Source organism: Calliphora vicina, chromosome 2, assembly GCF_958450345.1.
Source record: "Calliphora vicina chromosome 2, idCalVici1.1, whole genome shotgun sequence".
Lineage (NCBI taxonomy): Eukaryota > Metazoa > Arthropoda > Insecta > Diptera > Calliphoridae > Calliphora > Calliphora vicina.
The window spans coordinates 70,356,945-70,383,939 of record NC_088781.1 but is presented as its reverse complement, the minus strand read 5'-3'; the positions used below and the strand labels follow the sequence as shown (position 1 = coordinate 70,383,939).

Genomic DNA, 26,995 nt, shown 5'->3' with positions numbered 1-26,995 from the left:
TCCAGGTATATGTAAGTATCGTTCCTTTACATGTTTTTTTCATATTTATAAATCAATTTTTCTCTTTTTCTTTCAGGTAATTGAATTTGAATAAATCCACTGGGACTTGGGCATGGAGTGGTGGCTCCAATTACAATTTAGCCCCTCCCTATATAAATAAAATATAAATATTTGAAATCCACTGGGATTTGGGCATGGAGTGGTGGCTCCAATCATAATTTGGCCCCTCCCTAATTAAATAATGAGGGAATCGGTGGCAATAGGTGCCTTAGCTACTCTCCCGACTGATCTGTCTAAGGTCCCCCCACGAAAAATTTTTTTCCTGTTGCCAGACAAATGTAGGGGTTTGTGGTTCGTTTCCCTACCCCCCGCAACAAAACTCCGGTCTCGCAGATGAAGGCTGAGGGGACGGTGTGCGGGTATATACAAAAATATTCAACGTGGGGAACTCCCACACCCTGAAACGAGTCTCAGTGATTATAGCCGGGCAATAATATTACTGATGAAATTCATTAGCGATATTTGCATTTGTCATCACCTTGAATAATCACGGGAAGTATTAATGTAACTATTATTTATAAAAATTATTACTTTGTTACTTCTCTATTTTCCAGAACAAATTGAGCATTATGAAGACTGCAACGAGGATCTATTGAAAAGTACCTGAAGATGTTTTATACGGATATATCTACAATAATATACTGGAGTGAAAAACAACGTTACAGATGACATTGCACCGTAAGTTCATTAAACATTATTTCTCTTTAAAGAAAATAAACTTTTTAGAGACAAACTATATATAATTAGAATTCACGTCAGGCATCATGGTTCATAGGTTTGAATATATATCACAGATCGATTTTAAAGTCTACAACAAATAAGTACAAGTGACCTATTAGGACTATACAAACATTCAATACATACTATATTTTAAGTTATAATTGTTGTTCTTAATCCTAATATTGCACTTATTATCATTTTATCACAGACAGTTTTTAAATCTAAAAATAAAATCAGGTACGAGGGCAGTATAGGACAACACTAACATATATGTGTAATAATTACTATAATAAAAATTTAATAATAATTTGTGTCATTATCCTAATATTGCACTAGTTCATGATATTATCACAGGTTTAAAAACGTATCCGTTTGTAATTAGATGTATTATATTATTACACTTTAATATCTTTTAAGTGATATATACCTATTGATTTGCCTTGCAGATCTTCTAATTCGTACATATTATTCCCCACCGGTTTCACGATCCTACATTTTAGAAATTTTCGACAAAATTTGGCATTAATATTCTTTCCAAAATTGCTTAAAATGGTATTTCTGCGAAAAACTTCTTGTCCTGGTAGTAATTTCACATTTCGAGCTCTTTTGTTGTACCTTAATGCGCTCTTTTCATATGCCTCATGCATGTTTTCCCTAATTCTATTCCTAACTATTTCTAATTTCTCATAATTGTTATTGGTTTCTATTTCATGATCTGTTAGGGACATCAGTTTTCTAGCAAGTCTGTAATCACTACCATTTAAGAACATGTGAGAGCCAAATAAAGCAAAAAAAGGTGTAAATCCTGTGGCTGAATGAACAGAGTTTCTAAGGGCACATTCTATTTCTGATAAGTATAGGTCCCAGTCTCTATGGTCTTTACTTAAAAATGCTCTAATTGCTGACAAAACTGATTGGTTAACTCTTTCAGAGGCATTTGATTGCGGAGAGTAAACTGCTGTTTTCATATGCTTGATACCAAATGTCTCTACTAGAGTTTGAAATCCTTTAGCAATGAATTGGGAACCATTATCACTATGGATAATTTCAGGTACTCCGAATTTGTAAAAGACTTCTTGTGTTAAAAATTTCACTACATTTGCTGTTGTTGCCTCTTTCATGGCCTTCAAAAAAATAAACTTTGTAAAGTGATCCATCACTACAAAAATATAACAATTACCACTTTTGGATCTGGGGTATTTCCCCAAAAAATCGATGTACAGTTTCTGGAAGGGTCTTTCGGTAACCACTTCTTGTCCTATTTCAGGCATTAGGTTTCTATTTGAGGGTTTGGTTTCTTTGCATATTATGCACTTTTTTACATACTCTTTAATCTGTACAATCATTCGAGGCCAATAGAAAAATCGTTTAATACGCTCGATTGTTTTAGCTGTTCCGCCATGAGCCGATGTATTTGAGTTATGTGCTTTTTCTATTACCGCATATGTTAAGTTCGGAGGTATCCACAATTTCCATTGGAATGGATCTTCCATATTTCGGCCACAATTGGTACGTTTAAAAATTCGGTTATCCACTATTTTTAAGTCTGGAAGCTGTGAACTATTTTCTATAATATGTTTAATTAAATCTTGATATTCTTCCGATTCGAATTCCGTAGTTTCAAAGTCCAGCAAATCTTCGGCTTGTATTTCTTCTATGTATTGTTGTGGTATTCGAGATAACATGTCTGCAACTATATTTTCGGATCCTTTTCGATGCTCTATCTGAAAGTCAAAAACTTGCAATTGCAATGACCATCTAGCGAGACGTCCGTTTAAATCTTTGAGAGTCATCAGCCACTTAAGGCTAGCGTGGTCAGTTATTATTGTAAACGGCATCATTTCTATATAAGGTCTAAACTTTTTGACCGCCATTACTGCCGCTAAACATTCTTTTTCTGTCACAGTATAATTTTTCTGACACGGATTCAATTTCTGCGAATAGAATGCTATTGGATGCTCTTCATTTCCATCGCTTAATTGATACAATACAGCACCTATCCCATAATCAGAAGCATCACATTGGATGTAAAAACGCTTTGAAAAATCAGCATGACGCAAAACTGGGGCTGATGTTAAAGCCCTTTTAAGCCTTTCAAAAGATTCTATCGCCTCAGGTGTAATATTAAATTTGGCAGACTTTTTTAACGTATCGGTCAAAGGAGCTGATATAGTAGCAAAATCTTTAATAAATCGCCTATACCAACCGGCAGTTCCTAGAAAGCTCCTGACTTCCCTCACAGATTTAGGCAGTTTTATATTTCGTATGGCTCGTACCTTATCTGGGTCCGTTTTAAGTGAACCCCCTCCTATAATAAAACCGAGATATTTTAGCTCTTGGAAACAGAATTGAGACTTTTTAAGGCCGATTGTTAAATTGGCATCTCTCAAACATTTCGCAACTTCGCTTAACAACTTCATATGCTCTTCAAACGTACTTGATATTATCAGCAAATCATCCAAATAGATGAATACATTCTCTCTTAAGTGGTTTGGTATGACCTTGTCCATCAGACGACAAAGTCTCTGAGCGGCATTACAGAGCCCGAAGGGCATTACACGAAATTGGTACAAGGGTCTTCCCGCCACTGTAAATGCTGTATACGCTTTACTTTCACTATCAAGCTCGATTTGCCAGAAGGCATATTTTAAATCTACACTGCTTATAAAAACTGTTTCATCTATCCGACTCAAAATTCCATCAATATTCTGAAGTGGATAGGCGTCTTTGATAGTCAACTTGTTTAATTTTCGCGCATCTAAACAAAAACGGTTTTTGCCTGGTTTCCTTACAACTGTCGTTCGATTTGACCAGGGACTCTCACTTAACTCTATAACATTTAATTCTAACATCGTATCTATCTCCTTATACGTAATTTCCTGGACTGCAGGAGAAATTGGATAGTATCTATCCTTTATAGGTTCTGCACCATCTACTAATTTAATAGTGTGTTTTTCCAATTTCGTTATACCTAATCCTCTTTCCTCAAATGTGGCAAATTCCTTAATAACATTATCTAATATTTCTCTTTGTTCCTTATTTAAATCATGCGGTCGCATCTTATATTCATCCTCGGCTACTTCAAAATCTTTCCTAACTTTCTCTATATCGATTTCATTTACTCCTATAACATCGGGAGCTAGCCTAAACATTTTCCAAAAATCTATTCCTAGGTATAATGATTGTTCCAAGTCGGGACAAAGAAACAGTAGCATTTTGCTTTCCTGATTCTTATACCTTATGGATACGTTTACTTTGCCTATTACTCGATGATATTGACCACTGGCAGTTTTCACATTAGTCAATATAGGTTGAATAATAAGATCTAAATCTTGTACTAATTCCCTACATCCTTTTCCTAATACTGTAACAGAGGCCCCGGTATCTAACAGTCCCTTAATTTCCTTTCCCTCTATGGTCACATCTGCAAAACACCTATTATCTAAACTAACCTGACTTATCCTATTGATTGAATCTACTATCATTCCCCTTGTTCTACGTCGTTGCCTAAATTTTTCTCGAATCTTAAGAATTCTATTAGAAATACGTCTCCTATTTTTCTCGGGTCCAAAGATATTAGCTCTCACGATCTCATAATTTTCCTGTCTCACGCCTATTGGTAAATAGTGTCTCATTTGTGGCATACAATTAGCATAATTATCAATGTTTTTATCTATATTTTTGAAGGAGATTGATTTCCGGCTGAGCAAGGGTTCCCCTTCAATCCCTGGCTCTTGGGTTGGTTTCCCGATTGACAATTGGGGCATCTCGGGGTGATTACATTTGGTCTACCGCATTTATAACAGAACAGTGACCTTTCCAACACAGTGCAATCCATAAAAACATGACCCTGTTGTCTGCAATTCCAACATATTACAGGCTGTCTCCTTTGCTGTGGATTTATGTTTATAGCATCGATTTGTTCAAAATCGTTCGGACATGTATCTCCTTGTATTATTGGATCATTATTTTCAAAACAAACTTCATTAACATGTTTAGTCGATCGCATAACAGGTTGTATATTACGAACTTCACGCCTCGGAAAATTCCTTTCAGCCTCGTTACATTCGACCCTCAATTGCTCAACAGATGAAATGGCTATTGGATAAACTATTCTCCCAATACTTTCTCTTATATTCCGTTTTATAATTTTTATTACATCATATTCGGGTATCGGCTGTACTAGCTTCGATCTTAAGTGACACATTGCTTGGAAATAGCTGTCGATTGTTTCGCCAATTTGTTGTTTTCGCTCTACTAACTCAGTCATGATTTCGAAGTTGGAGCGAGAAGTTTGATACTGGGCTAATAAAGCGTAACGTAGTCCTGGCCAATCCAATACCCTATGAGTCCTGACATAAAGCCAATACCATTCTCTTGCTGTTCCACTCACTAAAAGATGGAAATCTCTCAACACCTCAGACCATGGAATCTGGTACTGCATTTGAAGGTGTTCAAGACGAAAAATGAAATCATCTATACTCAGTTGTGCCGTGTTACCGTTAAAATTGATTCCTAATTTGTCAACTCGAACTCTAACTTGTTCCGGATTTTGAAAAGTAATACCTGGTTCAAAAGCTCTGGATATAGGTAATGCCATATTTCTTGCATTATATGCTGTATTAGTTCCCTCACTGTCAGATGCTATTCTTATATTACATATTCCATCTGGTTGAGAAGTGTTCTCACTCACTGTAGGATCTGGTACATTTCGATCAGGCACCATAGCATTTTGATTATGTGGAGTAACCTTAGCCAGTTCATTTATGCATTTCGTAAGATTTGTTATACTTTTTCTGACCTCGATCATCTCATTCTGTACCATTTTCCTTACTTTATCTTCAAGTGATTTTTGTACAACTAATGCCTCATCTGCTACCATCTCCCTGACTTCCGGAGTAATGTTCTCTACTACTATATTATTTGCAGATATACTAGGTCTACTTGTATTCATATTAGGCGCTTGAGTACCTGTATTTATAGAGTTGGACAAATCAACGAATTGATTTTGATTCGGTTGGGGTGGGTTAGACATTTTCTTTCCCTTAATATCCGTTCTCCTGACTTTAGGTAATTCGTGCGGAATAGTTCTATTTAAATCGAAATGAGGCTGTCTGTTTCTTTTTCTATTAATCGCCTGTGAACGAGTCTCAATATTCATAGTCTCACACTGATAACTTTTTATATTCGATTACAATTAATCCTCAAAAACAAAACGTAAGTTAAATAAAAAAAAAGAACGATTCAATGCAAAAAAAATATAATAATGAATTTTCTATTAAACTATTATATTTTAAAATGAACACACTATATTAACTTAAATAAAAAATATATAAAGGGTAAAAATAATAATTGCTATAAAAAAAATATATAAATTTCTAAATAATCTCTAACACTAACAATAGTAAAGATAAAAAACTGATATATAATAAAATACAAATAAAAATATAATAAATTAATAAAATTATAATATATAGTTACTTTTTAATAGAAATTGTATTTGAAAATATTTGACTTAATCTGTTTTCTTTTATATAGTGTCTGGCAATGACGAACGGATGTGATAGTTGTGCGGATCTAATCAAAAACTAAGATTTATTATGTGGCATTAATTCAAATTACTTTGACTATCGGATATGCGGCTTGTGGTTTGTTATACATCATTCTATATAGGACCAGAATGAGATTACAACATACAGTAACTGATGTCAAATACAACATACCTTACACAAATCATCAAGAGGCTATTGAACATCATCACTCTCACAAAAACCTAATCACTAGAAACTTTACACAAAAATATCAGATTGGACACAATACATTTAAAACAGTACACTAAGCTGCTAAGCTATTGATCCTCTCTGTAAGTATCTATTTAGAAAATCGTAATTCACATGCTTCAATTTTATACTACTCTTTCTTTCTTTCCAATATAGAGGCTACAAAAAATTCACATATGTTTACCGGTTTTCCATTTGGGCTATTTTACGTTTTTTAGTGGTCTATTGCTACATGTTTAGGTGTCAATACATGTTCTAATTAATTAACTCTTATTGTATTTAAGATGCATCAAGAGTGTCATTTTAGATTGGGCGCCATTTATGTTACGGTCTGTTTTGTGCCTGACGAGTCTACCAGCTAACTCAGTTGTTCCCAGGAGGTCCCAACCCTCTCGTCAGTTTCTTGACAGCAACACAAAAAAAAAAAATACAAAAATGAAAACAAACAAAACTACAAACATTATACACATGCCACATTATAATCTTAGGACAGATGTTAGTCCTTTTAATCGCCCTCCCAACCATGTCATAATATCTATTCCTCTAACTTTTTTTCTTTTCTATGACCCTATTCCCGCACCACCGAACTCACACACTCACCTGTTCATCATTGCCAAGATTTTAAATAATTAGCCAATCATTTTTGATTATATATGATTAATCTAATTTATAATTTATTTTATTAATTTTACCTAAATATAAACTTACAACTAACATACTAAAAAAAATTCAAATAAAGTTCTTAAACTACACCAATATCAAATCTTAGTTTTAATTCTTATATATCTATTTTTTTTCTATTTAGTTGTTTCTAATATAAGTAGATCTATAACTATTTTTTGAACTGTTTTATTTACCTTTTTTTTTTTTTTTCTTTAACTATTTAAAACTCAAATTAGAAATTTCCTTTATTCTCTTTGCATAAAACCTACACTTAAAGGAGCTCCCTGAAGTCGTTCATGCCTAAACGTTTTAAATTTTTAACTTTTTATTATTTTAATTTGAGCCCTAAATTATCTTTCAACTTTCTTTTTATTTAAACAATCGTTATAGATATACCTATACTAAATTTTTTTATAATTTCTTTTTTTTTTCTTGACCTAATTATATTCTATAACTAAACACTTAAATACACATAGTTAACACTCTCGGAAAGCACACAGGTTTTTAACAATAACACACACTTATTCTTAAAAATTAATTAATCTATATTTTCTTATAATATTTTTCTTTTAAATCTTTCGTTTTTCCACTTTTTTTCTGTAGGGCTTATTTTTATTTATATTATCAACGCTCGTCTTAAAAGACCTTACTGCATATATGTAATAGATGCTTCTTTATAATCATGCCCTGTTTTTTTTTTTGTTATTTTAAACACCACCAAATTATTCAATTCTTCGATGAATTTAAATTTAAACTTGTACAAATTACCTGGCTACTCCTCTCAAATTTTGTTCCCTTGGATTAATGTGTTGGGCACCGCTTTGAGCCTTTCTTCCAATTAACAAGGTAATAGCCAGGTTTTATTTTTGTTCTCTTTTGCGTGTAAATTTTAGAGTTATTTTAAATTTATAGCCTTCAGTTTTTTCTTTTTTTAATTATTAACTTTATTATTTCATAAAATTAATTTATTTTAACTTTTCTTTTGCTCCTGCGGTTTTCTTCTTTTGATCGTTACTAACACAATAGATACTGACACTTTTCAATTTTCTTCTGCTCTCAAAACTTAATTTTTCCTTCTTTTATACCTTTTTTTCTATTATATCTACATATGTATTTCAAATTTATTTTCTCCGCTATCCAATTTTCCCGCCGATCCTTAGGTAATATTAAAACCATATTATGTACACTTTTTTCTCCTATCGTATATATATTCATATAAAATTTTCCCGCTCTGTTTCTCAAAAATTATAAATAATATAAAATTAAATATCTTCCCGCACTAATAGATTTATATTCTTCACTTATTTAAGGAATAATTTTCGCGGTTAATTCCTTCCTAACCATACTTTTCATCCTCCAGCCTTTTCCCTATGATTCATATATCCAAACCTCTCTAATAACAGGCTATCAGAAATTTTAGATAGTAAATATGGTTTCATTCATTATTCAAATTTGCATAAATTTAAATTTTAAATATAACTAATATTGAATGAAAATACGACTCTGTTGTTTTTTCGTACTACTTTCTTATGCTTATTGAACATAGCTTTGGTACTCACATAAACAAACATCAGCTGTCCACTACACGTTGTAGTATTATTAGTCGCTGGTAAGTATAATAACATTAATTATTTTATTCTTTTTCTTTATTTTTAGGAGCTTTTGGAACCCAAATTTTGGATGAAGACTCTCCAGGTATATGTAAGTATCGTTCCTTTACATGTTTTTTTCATATTTATAAATCAATTTTTCTCTTTTTCTTTCAGGTAATTGAATTTGAATAAATCCACTGGGACTTGGGCATGGAGTGGTGGCTCCAATTACAATTTAGCCCCTCCCTATATAAATAAAATATAAATATTTGAAATCCACTGGGATTTGGGCATGGAGTGGTGGCTCCAATCATAATTTGGCCCCTCCCTAATTAAATAATGAGGGAATCGGTGGCAATAGGTGCCTTAGCTACTCTCCCGACTGATCTGTCTAAGGTCCCCCCACGAAAAATTTTTTTCCTGTTGCCAGACAAATGTAGGGGTTTGTGGTTCGTTTCCCTACCCCCCGCAACAAAACTCCGGTCTCGCAGATGAAGGCTGAGGGGACGGTGTGCGGGTATATACAAAAATATTCAACGTGGGGAACTCCCACACCCTGAAACGAGTCTCAGTGATTATAGCCGGGCAATAATATTACTGATGAAATTCATTAGCGATATTTGCATTTGTCATCACCTTGAATAATCACGGGAAGTATTAATGTAACTATTATTTATAAAAATTATTACTTTGTTACTTCTCTATTTTCCAGAACAAATTGAGCATTATGAAGACTGCAACGAGGATCTATTGAAAAGTACCTGAAGATGTTTTATACGGATATATCTACAATAATATACTGGAGTGAAAAACAACGTTACAGATGACATTGCACCGTAAGTTCATTAAACATTATTTCTCTTTAAAGAAAATAAACTTTTTAGAGACAAACTATATATAATTAGAATTCACGTCAGGCATCATGGTTCATAGGTTTGAATATATATCACAGATCGATTTTAAAGTCTACAACAAATAAGTACAAGTGACCTATTAGGACTATACAAACATTCAATACATACTATATTTTAAGTTATAATTGTTGTTCTTAATCCTAATATTGCACTTATTATCATTTTATCACAGACAGTTTTTAAATCTAAAAATAAAATCAGGTACGAGGGCAGTATAGGACAACACTAACATATATGTGTAATAATTACTATAATAAAAATTTAATAATAATTTGTGTCATTATCCTAATATTGCACTAGTTCATGATATTATCACAGGTTTAAAAACGTATCCGTTTGTAATTAGATGTATTATATTATTACACTTTAATATCTTTTAAGTGATATATACCTATTGATTTGCCTTGCAGATCTTCTAATTCGTACATATTATTCCCCACCGGTTTCACGATCCTACATTTTAGAAATTTTCGACAAAATTTGGCATTAATATTCTTTCCAAAATTGCTTAAAATGGTATTCCTGGGAACAACTGAGTTAGCTGGTAGACTCGTCAGGCACAAAACAGACCGTAACATGGTCTTATAAATATTTCGGGGAGTGTATACAAACTTTGCGCTTACAAGGTCGATAGTTTCGATTAAAACTTAGTACTTATGCTGTTTTAAAATTGATTTTCTTTTTGGATTTTTTTTTTGTAAATGGTTGTGTTACGGTCCAAAAAATGCACTTTTTTACAAAAACTTATTTTTGTGAAAAATCATACTAAAGATGTTCTCCAAAACACGTAAGTAAATAAAAAATTATTGAGTTAGGTGAAGTTTTAATGATAAAAAACAAATTTATTATTTGGAAAACTATAAATATTTCCATACTCTATGGACTCCAACAAAACAGAATTGATACATGAGAACGCTTGCATTCTTTATACCCACCATAAAAAAACATGGGGCTATATAGATTTTTTCATTCCGTTTGTAACACATCAAAATATTTGTCGCCGACCCACATTAGTATACATATATGTATGTATATGCTGGGTCCTCATAAGATTCTAATACGATCTAGCTATGTCCGTCCGCCTGTCTGTTGGAAACACGATAGGGCCCCCATAAAAATGTCCCTCCGGAATACTGTTTGAGCAGTCATAGATAGGTTGAGTATGCGGTAATCCTAATACAATTTTGCACAAATTAGTTCTAATTATTCTTTAAAGCATATCAGAAACTAGATCTTTCTACTACGAGGATCGTGCCATAAATAACCCTACCCCAAAATAAACCCTATATAAAATATTTATTCATAAATCTACGCGAGCAGGGCGATTCAAAATGCACTTTCCCACAGCTTGGCTTTATTTTGGATTTATTGTCATTTAAGAAATTTTCTAGTTACAATATTGTAATGGTGTATAATATGGGCAAGAGTAATAATTTCTGCATCACATTGCAATTAAGATCTTCTTAGATCATTTTCATTTTGCATTTTATTTATTATATTTTATACCTAATATATTTACTCTTTGGTATATAATTTAAACTAATCTGTATTATTCACAATTAACTTAATAATTAAAGTAAATTTGTAATATTTATATTTTCCGCTTCTAATCACAATCCATAGATTTGCCTTTAGTTTCAACTAAAAATATGAGCAGGTATATAAAACTGAACGCACAGACTGTGGAACAGGACCACATTGTTATTGATATGCCAAAGGAATCCATGAATAAGGGAAATATTTTGAGCATTGCAAATACCAACAAACTTAATGTAGTTATTGATACAGATGCCGCAATCGATCGTATCTGAAAACGAAAAAATAAAATTTATTTAAATTTAAAAACTAAACATAAGTATAAACTATTATATTATATATATATTATTTATTATATATTTTTACCTTAGCGGGAAATATCTCAACGAGAACCACAAATGTTAAAGCAATCATTCCCATGTTTCCAACAAATACCACGAATCCCATCAAAACAAGTGGTACAAACGAATAATCCGATAAATCAACGATACCTGAATAATATGTAAACGCACCAAATATGGCCAACCCCACTGACATGCCTCCTGTTGACCAGAGCATTAAAATCTTACGTCCGTAGGTATCTACTAGCAGTGTAGCGGCGTATGTTCCGGCAATTTGCAAAGCTCCCATTATTATTGTACTGGTATTGGGATCCATTGAGCTGCCAGAATCGGCAAAAATGTTTGACATGTAATTTACAAAAGCGAAAATTCCACTGAATTGATTCACAAATAGTAAAACCGCGGCGGTGATAATTGATTGGATGGCTGGTTTTGTGACTGTATTTATTATTGAAAAAAATATACATATAAGTATAATTTTAATTTAAAGCAAATCCACCACTAAAAGGACCATAACAAATGCAACGCTATGTATGCTATGTGATCTTAAACCACTGTGTTTATTTTTCTTTTGGTCGCAGTCAACTAATATATGTCATTTTGTCTAATATTTTTGTATGTAAAGATAATTATCACATTTTTAGTAGAAACGGTGGTAAATTATGCGTTTAAGTTTAAGAAAATCAGTTTGATTTTTTAAATTTTGAAAAAAGAATTATTACAAATGGCTATAAACTACAATATTGTTTCAATACTATCATTTACTGTTAATAATCATAACAAAACATATAATATTATATACATACCAGAGCTGTAAATGATTTTTAAATATACATAAATTACGGGTCTGTGTACAATTTTGGTTTGTTATTGATATTTTCTTAGAAATTTATGCAGGTTAATGTGTTTTTCGGAAGTGGTCCTTATGTGGGAGCTATAACCAATTATGGGCCGATCTTCATAGAATTAGGTATATGGGCTTTATTTATGACGAATTTCAACTTAATACCGATATTTATAAGATATTTATGTATGCTTAATTTTTGGGGCTATGGTCCGATCCAAAAAAAATTTAGTGTTGTGATTTTTATTAGCACGAAACTTAGTTTTGCTGATTTTTGTATGGATACTGCCATTCTGTATGCACTTATAGTCCATAGAACCATATTTCAGGAAGAAATTTGTATGGGGGATAAGAGAAATCATGGACCGATTATTATAATTTTCACCAGAGTTAGTCCTTTTATCATAAAAATAACGTGTGTAAAGTTTTATGGAATTATCTGCAATATATTTACACAAATAACCAAAAATATGTGAAAACAAGTAAGAAAGTCTGGTCGGTCAAGCCCGACCATATAATACCCTACACCAAGTAAATGAGCAAAAACATTATTCTTTTAAAATATCAATAATTTATATTCGTGAGTGATTTTTGGAAGTGGTCCTTATATGGGAGCTATGACCAATTATGGAACGATCACCATGAAATTAGGTCATATGATTTATGTCTATATGCAAGTTTTTTGCGTTGAATTTTATGTATATACCAAAGAGATTTATGCACGTTAAAGCGATTTTCGGAAGCGGGTCTATATGGGAGCTATGACTAATTATGGACCGATCGTAACAAAATTTGGTGACATGAATTTTGTATACATATATAAAACTTATTTGGAGCGAAATTTGTGTAGATACATATATAAATTAAACATTTATGACCGATAAAGTCCAATTTCGAGAGGACATTTGTATGGGGGCTATGTGAAATAATGCACCGATTTCAGCCAGTTCCAATAGGCTTGGTCCTTGGGCCGAAAAAATTATATGTACCAAATTTTATCCAAATATCTTCAAAATTGCGACCTGTACTCTGCGCACAAGGTTTACATGGACAGCCAACTAGCCAGACGGACGGACGGACATCGTTTAATCGACTCAGAAAGTGATTCTAAGTCGATCGGTATACTTTAAGGTAGGTGGTAGGCCAATATTTTTGGACGTTACATCTGCACAAACGCATTGTACCCTCCCCACTATGGTGGTGTAGGGTATAATTATTCATTTTTTTTAGGTTGTCGCACATTTTGGTTCATAACTCATGCTGATTTTCAATATCAAACTGCTTAGTACAACAATAAACTGTTTTTTTGCAAGCCTACCGGACAGACAGACGGACATGGCTCAATCGACTTAGAATTTCATAAGGATCAATAATATATATACTTTGTTGGGTCTCAGATGAATATTTCTCAATGTTACAAACGGAATGACAAACCTTTATTCACCACTTGTGGTGGTGGTGGAGGGTATAAAAACAAACTATTGACGTGTTCGTTGACAATGTCACCAGAAATACACTAGAACTGTTGCCGCTAAGGTATCTCTACTGAGGCTTAAAGGAAAGTTGTCGACATTTGAACTAGTGCAATTGTCGATAGAGAAAGAGTGTTGACATAGAGACATATGTTTCTAGGCTGACTACAGGGATACAATTTTGAAATTTTCATTTAATTCTTTAAGTATTGTTTACTATTAGTAAAATATAAAAATTAAAAATTACAAAACAAACAATAAAATTATATTAAGAAAACTAAATAATAATTAAACGCAAATTATGCTAAAATATGCAGAAAGAGCAAAATATGCACTATCAAATTAGTGAAAAAATTCTTAAAATTGTCTGAAACGACGCACAGCAAAAAATATGATATTACATATTTTTGGTTGCCCTGGTCACATGTGTTTGTTTGGGTAGCATCAAATATACATATGCTGTCACCTACAATGAATCAATTAACACAGCTTTAATGTCTAACCTTTTAGTTAAATTTTAAAAAAATCCATTCAAAAACTACCAGCATCCATCAAAATTATTATGGCACCGAAATCATAACGAAATTCCGAATTATTTCTAAATTATTAAAACGGAATGAGAGCAAAAAGTGCTGATAAAATTATTATCCTTTGTTATTGTAATGTCCTTAAATCTGCCCGTACTAATAGTAAATGATGGTAATGCAACAATATTATAGTTTTTAGCCATTTTTAATACATATTTTTTAAGAAAATTTAAAAATCAAGTTAATTTTTCTAGAGTAGCTTTTTTTCTCGCATAAATTTACTAAAAATGTAATAATTATTTTTAGGTACAAAAATTATGGACAATATTTCATACGGTAGTTAATCGGATACAGTTATAAACAACTATCTAGGGGATATTCAAAAACAATAAAGTGTAAAAGTGCAATTCTAAAATGTTCAATATCTTAGATATTTAGAGTACTTTAAACATGAAATGTCTTAGACCACAAAGTAGACAGTTTTAAAAAAGCCAAACTTTCCTAGGGCAGCTCTCATGAAAGGAGAAATATGTAATAATTTTGGTACCTAATTTATTATGTGTTAAAGTATAACGCTTTATGTTACATGCAGCAAAAATATAAACAAAATGCAGTAAAATCCAAATATACTATTGGTTAATTCACAAGGTCTCTTATCAGTCATATTGTCATAATGTGCTAATATATCACGATTCGGCGGCTCACATGGAACTAATATAGACTCAAATGTCCTTAAATCAATGGCATTATAATTTTTGAAATTTTTTATTTTCAAATACCGAAATTCCTGAAACAGAGAAAATGTGTTCCAAAAACTGAGTTTTTTTAGAAAACTGCCTACTGTGACGTTAATTACCGATAGTAAAAAAATTTTTTTACTCAAACCAACATTTGTTGTCCCCCATTACCCCAAAGAAACTGAACAACTGCAAGTTAACTCGAAAACACCTCAGCTCCAACCAAATTTCGTAATAATACCTCTAATAGTTCCCGAGATACCGAATTATTGCCAAAAAAAAATACGTTTCTGAACCACTGTGCGGCTCGGCTTAACTGACTCTTAGGCATTCGGCGCAGATCTCTTCAGCTTGGTTACGATAACACAATAAATATAGCATACAGAGTAGTATTATTTTAGGACATTTTTTGCTTGAAAAGCAATAAAAACCATTGTGAAATATATGGACATTATGACAATATGACATGATAAGAGACCTTGTGAATTGACCATATGTATCTAAAACGTGATGTTTAAAGAAAATTGCACTCTTGATATTAACCGATTGAACCCGAGCGTGGTGTAATTTTAAAGAGTTACTTATTAGTCAAAGATACTGTAAAAATACGTACCAAAATCTCGATATGATAAAGAGGTTTGTTGATTTTTATCTTCAATGTTTGATTTAAAGTTGTCAAAAGCATTGTCGCACTGGGACTTATGATCACTTTTACAATTACGGTAAAATTGATATGACTTTTCAGCATCTTCATATTTTTTCTTGCGCAAAAGATGCTGTGGCGTTTCTGGAAAGAAATACGAACCAACCAAGTAAATTATTGGCAATGATATCGTCAAAAATGGTATAAGATGATAATCCAAATGTGAAGAGAGTATAAAACCAGTTAGAATTCCAAAATTAACTGACAACATTAGCATTGCTGACAGAGTTCCTCGGATGCTAAAAGAAAAATACAAATCAAATAAAACTATACTACTTAAAAGAAAACAATATACCAAACGACTCACTTAGGATCAGCAATTTCACTTATGAAAAGGGGAAAAACAACATAACATCCACCTCCTGTAAAACCACCTAAAAACCGTCCGATCATTAAGAATTCAACACTCTGGGCACAGTAGATTAGGATCCACAGACACTAAATATAACAAATAATATTAATGAATATTAAGCTTTAACATGTCTAATACACAGAAAAAACTATATTTCAATTCAAACATTTATTACATATTGAACTGTACTACGTTTCTGTAAATTGTGAGAAGTTTTCACATCGAAAAAAATTTAAAAATTCTTGTAGTCATTCAGTTTTTAACAGGATGACTTAGGTAATGTTTAAACTGAATACATTAAAAGTACAGACACAGTTAACGATTTACTAATACTCGCCCTGTGTTTAACAGGAAGTTTATAAATGTTTCGAATGAAAAGTTTCTCACATACAATACAGAAACGAGGTACTGGTTTCTATTATTTCATAATTGAATCAAGTATTCATGTACTCAAAAACAAAATTTTCTGATATTTTCTATTGAATTTTGAGTTTTTAATTTGATAATTTTGATAATTGAAAATATAATTTTCGTTATTGGTTGAACTTTAAATACAAAAATTATTGAATAGATAATTTTCGTAATTGAAAAAACAAAAAATAACAAAAATTTGTTTTCAATTACGAAAATTATTTATTCAATATTTTTTGTATTTAAAGTTCAACCAATAACGAAAATTATATGTTCAATTATCAAATTCAAAACTCAAAATTCAATAGAAAATATCAGAAAATTTTGTTTTTGAGCACATGAATACTTGATTCAATTATGAAATAATTGAAACCAGTTCAATATGTGATAAATATTTGAATTGAAACGGTTTAATAAATATTTTTTTCTGTGTATGTATATGTTCATTAGGCCGGCTCACAGAAAAAAGTGATTTTGGTTTGTCTTCCAACATATGCTGGGTCTAGTGGTAATTGTTATTGAGTTTTTTGAAAATATTAATATTTTCTTCAAAACCAACAAATACACGCAGAGAAAAAATATAGTTGGGCATGGTTACTGTAACCATTTCAATATTGTTACAAGTTTTTTAACTATATTATAGTCACAGTAACCATTTACATGATTGTGGTAACCATAATATGGTTAATTTATGATTCACATGATTTTATTTATTTATTTATTATTTATTAGCCTATGGAAAATTATCCTTACAGGCAATTAACAATTATTTGTATAAATGTAATTAAAAAAACTTATTATAAAAATTATGAATTCAAATAAGCAATAATGTTGTTGTATGTTGTAACAACCATATATATGGTTACAGTAAACATATATATGTTTGTGACAACCATTCATATGATGAAGGACTTATCATATTATGTTGATCTCGGCTTAAGGCTTATCATAATCTGAGAACAACATATTATGATAAAATTATTCATCATAAATATGGTTGCCACAAACATATATTTGTTTACTGTTGTCAATTCATGGTGAACAAAAAGGGCTAAATACTTAGAAAAAAAGGCTTAAAAAGTGGCTAAAAAAGGGCTAACATTTTTAATTAAAAAAATACATACATTTGACATAAAAAACAACTTAGAATGTTACATTTGACTATGCCGAATAGACAAACAAAAAGGTATGAATTAACACACGTTCAAATGCAAGAAAATAAGAATATTTATTCCTGTATGTTGATCCTTAACTTTAAAATAGCGTAATATGGGGCCACACGTATATCATGTGCCGATGTTTTTAAAGCCTCGTATTTATCACCTGGCCTGTCAATACATCGCCCAGTTAAAGTTAAAAGTATTCTATTTAACCCTATATATGATTTTATAAACGCCCGGACCCGCGCGTAAAACATTATTATATTAAAAAATTTTATTCAAATAACGTCCATTTTCTCTATATTAGTTATGGCATTTTTTAATGTATAAGGTCCAACAATTTGTATGTGCTTAAATTGTTTACTGGTTCAACATTTTTAGTTAATTTTTGTCATAATATCCCTACCAATTTTTTTGAACTGATTTTACTAATTTTCAACAGCAAAAATTTCAGATCATTAGAGTAAATATATAATTTTCATTGGAGTAAATATATATGGCTAAATGAAAATAAAAAAGGCTAAAAAAATGGCTAAAGGCTAAATTAATTTTTTTGAGGCTAAACAAGATTGAAAAGGGCTGAATTTAGCCCAAAAAGGGCTTTGACTTGGGCAAGATGTCCGAGTTCTGCCCATGAGAACCACCTGCTTCTAAACTCCTCTTCCACCGATCTTCGCCATGTTATTCTTTGATATCACCATTAACATTAATTTGGCTACGCCTAAGATTATTCGAGTTTAAATTTTAAAAATGCGCCCTACACGAAGTAGGTAGCCTACAAGACATGTAACATTTTTAAACACGTGCCATTGTTTTGTTTCCAAGATTTTTAGCCAGGTATTGATCAGCTGGAATCAGAAAACGGAAAACAGGTTTGGAAACCTTAGTCTGAAAAATTATAAAAGTGGCATATTTTTGAATCTTATTGAGATATTGACTTGGAATTTTGTTTGTAAGACCAAAAAATAACTTATTAAAATAGTTCGGAATAAATGTGGATCTAATTGTTCCTAATATTTTAAATCCTGTTAAAATTTTGATACAAATTTTAGTTTTAGAAACTCAATAAATACATATGTACTAATTCGAAATAACAAAGGGTAACAAAATTTGTGAAAAGGTTGAAGGGAATCCCGCAATTCCTAAAAATCGAAGCGAAAATCTCAAAAAAGGTATTTTTTACAATTTTGCCCATAGGGTCCACATTTCCTTCGGGGCTAGGAAAATACTTTTGAAAATGTGGACGACATATTCAAACAAGTAAGAAAGTATGGTCGGTCAAGTCCGACCCTATAATACACTGAGTAAATGAGCAAAAACATTTTTCTTTTAAAATTTCAATTATATGGGAGCTATGACCAATTATTGACCGATCGCCATGAAATTAGGTCCTTTGATTTATGTCAACATATGAAAGTTATCTATAAATTTTTTAGGAGACTTATGCACGTTAAAGTGATTTTCGGAAGCGGGTCTTATATGGGAGCTATCACTAATTATATGACGTATATATAAAACTTATTTGGAGCAAAATTTGTGAAGATACCTATATAAATTATATATTTATGACCGATAAGTCCAATTTCGAGAGAACATTTGTATGGGAGCCAGGTGAAATAATGGACTGATTTCAGCAAGTTTCAATAGGCTCCGTCCTTGGCTGAAAAAATTATATCTTCCAAATTTTATCGATTATCTTTAAAATTGCGACCTAAACGCTGCGCACAAGGTTTACTCGACTCAGAAAGTGATTCTGAGTCGATCGGTATATTTTAAGGCGTTACAAACATCTGCACAAACGCGTAATACCCTCCCCACTATGTTGGATCCGTTTGTATATTAATGATAATTTAGTTGTCTAAATAACAAAAACAATTCGAATCCATTCGGTCCAAAAGTACGCCCTATATTTTTAAAAAACCGGACCAAGGTTTGGTAAACATTTTAAATTTAAAGTTTCAAATACCTATAACTCGGAAAATAGCACACGCAAGCATGACTTTTCAAGAACTAGCTGAGCGCTTTCCAAAAATATTGTAGGGCCCATTTTTATAACATGAACTCGAATATTCCCGTCAAATTTTATCCCGATCGGACCAGGCTTTTAGAAATATCAGATTTTTTTCAAAAAAATTTCGATTTTACCCCACTGAGCATAGAAAAATGTATTTTTCGCCAAAAAATAATAATTTTGATACCCATATTGATCATCTTTAAAACATGATGTTTACCAGATTGAAAGTCCGATAACGCGAGAACCAGTAGGAATATTAAAATTAATATTAACAAACAATTTCTTAAATCAAATAAATTTATACATAAATATTTCAATTAACTTTCAAAATAATAAACTTTTTTAAATCAATCCTTGGAAAATTGTATAAATTATAGAATATATCATCCAAAATATGTTGGGTGACAACCTAAAACAAACCATGGCTTATTATGAAGGGGGTAATAAAATCACTTTTTTACTGTCTATACGAATTGAGTCACTCTAATGTACATGCATATGAAACATGCAATTGATTTTGACTTACAATATGAGGCAGTGCTAAAAAATAAATAGCAAGTTTACGTCCAACAATATTTTGCATAGTGCCAATCACTATGTTTCCACACATACTACCAAGTCCCAGTAGAGAGCCAATCCACGAAGCCTCACTTACTGATACGGAAAAATACAACGGCGACGATTCTGACTGTAGTTTGGACAGTGTCGGTGATAACCAACCTAAACCCACGCCATGCGAAAATGTCAAAATACTGACTGGAAATTCGAAAAGCTTTAATTTCATGTTTGCTGCTGGGTTTCTATTACAAATAAATACTCACCTGTCAATGTGGCCAATACTTGATATCGAAAATTACTATTTAAAATACTGTTAGATCGTTTCGAAATTATTTCAAAATTTATGTGTAATTTCACCATTATTTAACGTATGTATATGATAGATAGTCAATGTTATTTACTTATTAAATCTCGTATCTGTAAATAGATTTTACGTTTTGTTTTACTTTCAGTTCAGGTGGTCGGTATATCTGAAACTGAATTATTTCCATTAAACTGCTGTTACTGTAGCATCTTTAACAGATAAATCTATATGCAAGTTGTATAATTGTTTTCGTAAATAGAGAATGTGAGTAGAAATACATAGATAGATACATATGCATACCTACAGACATATGTATATATAAATAAGATACTAAAATAACGATTAGATTCTGTTGTTGTTTTTGGTAATTTTTTGATGATTAGCCAGGGATGAGCTTAGCCCCCATTGCAATGCAACGTGTTCAATTTGAAAAGTAAATTGCATACCTATGAAAGCAAAAGTTATTGCAGTTGATCATTCATTAAATAAAACAACAATAATTGTTGATATTTAAATAAAACTAATTCAGAGTATCAATCAATTGAAAAACACAATCAATGAGAAATACATATGTACATATATAATAGGGATGCCTACACCGGAAATCCCGGGATTTTTTTCGGAATTACCAATTCCCGAATCCTGGGTTTTTGATATTTTGGTAGATTTTTGAAGCTCCTAAAATAACTAGAAAGCTAAATTTCAGCATACTTTAATACTCGTATGGTGATTTGTTTAAGTAACCGAATTTATTGTTAATCAAATGATTTTCATATTTCCCTAAAAATCGTTTTTTATGAGCACAGAATGTGTACTCAAAACATAGTCATGTAATAAAGGATATCATTACTACCTCCTCAGTGCCAAGGAAAAACCAAGCGTCGGAAGTCTTTAAAAATATTTTTTTATGCTTCTGTAAGAAACAATAGAGTAAAAAATTTGTTCGAGGACATAAAGGACGAAAGGATTCTGAGATGTTGTTGGTGCAGCCAGCTGGACATTTGTAACCAAATGAAATACAAAAACTTATTTTTCTTTTTAAATTCATGAAAATAATTATACTCCTGTGTGAAAATTGATTGATTAGGAATGAAACCCCATGAAGCACTGCCGGTCATTTGTAATGGATGGAAACATGCTAAACTGAAAGTCGTTTTAGCCGCTTCACTTGAGCTTGAGGCAAATTTGATGGAGACTCTTATCTTTCCATTAATTCTTCCGCTATTTCCTCTTCAAAAGTCAAACAGTTTTGTTCCACCTAATCTGGCAATCTCTGGTTGTCAATCAGCTAAAACATTATTTTAAATTACTCATTTGTTTTATTTTGGTTGTTCACGAACAAGTGAACCTAAAGGCTACAACAAAATCATCAATACTAAGTGAAGATTTTTGGAATATGCTGAAATTCAATTTAAAACTATTTCAACCGATGGCGCAATGGATATCTATTTTCGAATTCAACCAATATAGTATTCATCGGGTATATTTAGCTTTTAATGACATTCGAAATAAGCTACGAGATGCATTTATATTATACCAATAAATTGATGATAAAGAAAAACAAGTAAGAGTGCTATATTCGGCTGTGCCGAATCTTATATACCCTTCACCAAATTATACTTCAAAATTTTAAATATTTTTAGGTAAACAAAATTTTATTTTTTTCCAGTTTTTTTCATTTTTTGGAAAAAAATTTTTTTCGATTATTTTAAATTTAAATTTTTTTTTTTTAAATTTTAAAATTTTTTTTTTTAAATTTAAATTTTTTTTTTTTAAATTTAAAATTTTTTTTTTTTTTTAAATTTTAAAAATTTTTTTTTTGTTTTAAATTTTAAAAATTTTTTTTTGTTTTTTCAATTTTTTTTTTGTGAAAAAAAAATTCGGGTTAAACATTTTTTCCGATTTTGACCCATTGTAGGTCCAACTTACTATGGTCTTATATACGTCGTTGCAAATTTCTTTGAAATATCTATCATTAGATATCCATATTGTCTATATTAATGTCTTAGTAATCAAGATATAGGTCAAAAATAGGTCAAAAATCGAGGTTGTCTTGGTTTTTTGCTCATATCTCAGCCATTTGTGGACCGATTTTGCTGATTTTAAATAGCAAAATTCTCGAAAGCATGTCTGACCGAATTATTGAAGATTTGGATCCCGAAGATATGTGGGGTCTTCAGAAAATTGATTTCAACAGACAGACAGACAGACAGACAGACAGACAGACAGACAGACAGACAGACAGACAGACAGACAGACAGACAGACAGACAGACAGACAGACAGACAGACAGACAGACAGACAGACAGACAGACAGACAGACAGACAGACAGACAGACAGACAGACAGACAGACAGACAGACAGACAGACAGACAGACAGACAGACAGACAGACAGACAGACAGACAGACAGACAGACAGACAGACATACATACAGACAGACAGACAGACAGACAGACAGACAGACAGACAGACAGACAGACAGACAGACAGACAGACAGACAGACAGACAGACAGACAGACAGACAGACAGACAGACAGACAGACAGACAGACAGACAGACAGACAGACAGACAGACAGACAGACAGACAGACAGACAGACAGACAGACAGACAGACAGACAGACAGACAGACAGACAGACAGACAGACAGACAGACAGACAGACAGACAGACAGACAGACAGACAGACAGACAGACAGACAGACAGACAGACAGACAGACAGACAGACAGACAGACAGACAGACAGACAGACAGACAGACAGACAGACAGACAGACAGACAGACAGACAGACAGACAGACAGACAGACAGACAGACAGACAGACAGACAGACAGACAGACAGACAGACAGACAGACAGACAGACAGACAGACAGACAGACAGACAGACAGACAGACAGACAGACAGACAGACAGACAGACAGACAGACAGACAGACAGACAGACAGACAGACAGACAGACAGACAGACAGACAGACAGACAGACAGACAGACAGACAGGCAGACAGACAGACAGACAGGCAGACAGACAGACAGACAGACAGACAGACAGACAGACAGACAGACAGACAGACAGACAGACAGACAGACAGACAGACAGACAGACAGACAGACAGACAGACAGACAGACAGACAGACAGACAGACAGACAGACAGACAGACAGACAGACAGACAGACAGACAGACAGACAGACAGACAGACAGACAGACAGACAGACAGACAGACAGACAGACAGACAGACAGACAGACAGACAGACAGACAGACAGACAGACAGACAGACAGACAGACAGACAGACAGACAGACAGACAGACAGACAGACAGACAGACAGACAGACAGACAGACAGACAGACAGACAGACAGACAGACAGACAGACAGACAGACAGACAGACAGACAGACAGACAGACAGACAGACAGACAGACAGACAGACAGACAGACAGACAGACAGACAGACAGACAGACAGACAGACAGACAGACAGACAGACAGACAGACAGACAGACAGACAGACAGACAGACAGACAGACAGACAGACAGACAGACAGACAGACAGACAGACAGACAGACAGACAGACAGACAGACAGACAGACAGACAGACAGACAGACAGACAGACAGACAGACAGACAGACAGACAGACAGACAGACAGACAGACAGACAGACAGACAGACAGACAGACAGACAGACAGACAGACAGACAGACAGACAGACAGACAGACAGACAGACAGACAGACAGACAGACAGACAGACAGACAGACAGACAGACAGACAGACAGACAGACAGACAGGCAGACAGGCAGACAGACAGACAGACAGACAGACAGACAGACAGACAGACAGACAGACAGACAGACAGACAGACAGACAGACAGACAGACAGACAGACAGACAGACAGACAGACAGACAGACAGACAGACAGACAGACAGACAGACAGACAGACAGACGGACATGGCTTAATCGACTCCGCTATCTATAAGGATCCAGAATATATATACTTTATAGGGTCGGAAATGAAAAATGTAGAAATTACAAACGGAATGACAAACTTATATATACCCTTCTCACGAAGCTGAAGGGTATAAAAATAATTGTTAAGATTTTGTAAATAATATGATCAAAATTAAATATATCACAACATTTAAACGAATTTTATTTTGTTTATTTTTCTTCTTTTTAAAAGTGATGCCCCTTTTTAATATCAAAATCCCCCTTTTGTGAGACTCTTTTTTACGAAATCCACTTTTTGTGCGACTTTCTGAAATTTTCCAACGGTAACACTGGTCATATTACCCACTGTAAAAATCTGCTAGTTGTTTAGTAAAATACAGTTGTTTCATAGTAATATATTGAAAAAAAATAGTTTTTTGCTACTACTGAATATTTTAAAATTTTGAGTTGACGATCTTTAGAGAAACCAGTGCGATATATATCGTTACCTTAATATAGAAAGATTTTCATTTATTTCGATAAATGGTCTGCTCATATATCATATTTAGCCAAAAAAACTCGACTTTCTATATTAAGGTAACGATATAGAGTAATGAAAGATATATATGTATATGTACAGTGGTGGCCAGGAATTTAAGACAAAAATTGTTTGCTAAATTCCACGTGATTGTCAATTATTTTTTCAAATATTTCTACAAATATGTATGCATGAGGACTCTTTTAACACACAAGTGTGTTTTATTCGACTGTGTCAATTCATACATATTCACCACGAACACATAAAATTTTTCTACAACTTGACCAAAAAAATTTTTTTTTAAATAAACATATTTTCTCATATTTATATCATTATATTTTTATTATTATAAAATATTCGGACCAAATTTCTTATTTTTAGTTCCATTAGTTTCGGTCATATCATGTTATTAACAGCGGATGTTCGCTGAGGTGGGTCAACGTATTTCCACATATCTTTGTCCATATATGTTTTACCGATTTTTCCAAACATTTTTCAGAAACTAGAAACATTAATAATAAATTTCATACCCTTAGAGGTCCTTTTATTTTGGCTCTATCGCACTTAAAATTCAGTTGATGAAAAAAATTCAAGTATTTGTCTTAAATTGGTGGCCACCACTGTATATATGTATATATACATAAGCATGCCTAAAATATTAATATACAAGCATCTTTAGATATTATTGGGTAATTTGGACCAAAGGAAGCCAGCAGCTTCCCTAAGCCTATGAGAAATCGGATATGTTTGCGAATACTATTTCTGGAACTTTAGGGTGATTACTGTTAAATTGTTAATTCACATAAACGTTCAACTTTAATTATACCCAAAGAAATAAATCAAGCCCAGTTGGAAACTAGAACGTGTGTGTGGTGATTATCTGTTAACTTTGATAAATCAATGCTACAAAATTATTATATTTAGACCTATCGAAGAAGCTTTAAAATAAAAACAATCTCTTATTGTTTTTATTTTCTAATTAAAAATTACTCTACCAAATTTTAAAAGGATCGTGAAACAACAGATATTAGAGAGATTGTAGTGAGATTAAAATGTTTATTTAACTAAAAAAATATCAGAAGATATAATGTGTGGTGCATCATTTTGGTTTTGATTATTTGATAAAATTTAAAGATTATCTAATTGTCGTAAAATCATTCATCAAAATGTGGAATGAATTATAAATCTGCGCATTCATACATTTACTCGTTTTCGTCAGCAATGACTTTCATTATGCAGTGATGTTTTTATCTAAATTATATTTCTTTTTTTGCAAACAAAATTATTGTAAAGATTAATATAAGTATGTACATTAGAGTGACAGCCGATTTTTTTTTTTAGATTTCAAAGAGTGCCGGGTGGAATATTGTGACACTAGGCCTAAAAGTTAAGTGCTGAAAATTTGGGCCAAATTTGACAACGTTTTCTGGACGCGCATCGAGGTCAAAGTTCAGATATATGCTAAATTTTACTATTTATATGGAATAAATAGGTAAATCTCGATAACTTTCTGCATTCATATTTCTGAACAAAAATCGATTCTTTATATAAAAACTCAAAATATCTAAACGTTTAATCAAGAAAAAGCAGCTCGATCTGTTAATCAAGAAAAAGCAGCTCGATCTGTGATTTGTTAACTGATTTTTAGAACATCTCTTTAGGATTAGTGTTTATAAAAACCCGGTTTGTCGGTTATCCGAAAATTGGCCTTTTTAAAAAAACCGGTTTCTAGGTTACCGACTTCGAAAAAACCGGTTAACCGTCATATATGCGTAGAAAACATAAAATGTCCTAGAAAGTATACGCAGTAGGAGCGATTTTTATTTTTTTTCGTA

General features: G+C 32.4%; 1 protein-coding gene across 1 annotated transcript; it reads right to left on the bottom strand.

Moving 5' to 3' along the window:
• Positions 1–11,085: 11,085 nt before the first annotated feature.
• On the bottom strand, positions 11,086–20,859 carry LOC135951475 (facilitated trehalose transporter Tret1-like). The gene is made up of 6 exons (XM_065501131.1): positions 20,648–20,859; positions 20,353–20,582; positions 16,197–16,327; positions 15,800–16,128; positions 11,632–12,044; positions 11,086–11,536 (listed from the first exon to the last, which is right to left on the bottom strand). The coding sequence occupies exons 1-6, from the start codon at positions 20,742–20,744 to the stop codon at positions 11,336–11,338; spliced, it is 1,401 nt and encodes a 466-aa protein (XP_065357203.1). The 5' UTR covers positions 20,745–20,859; the 3' UTR covers positions 11,086–11,335.
• Positions 20,860–26,995: the final 6,136 nt, after the last annotated feature.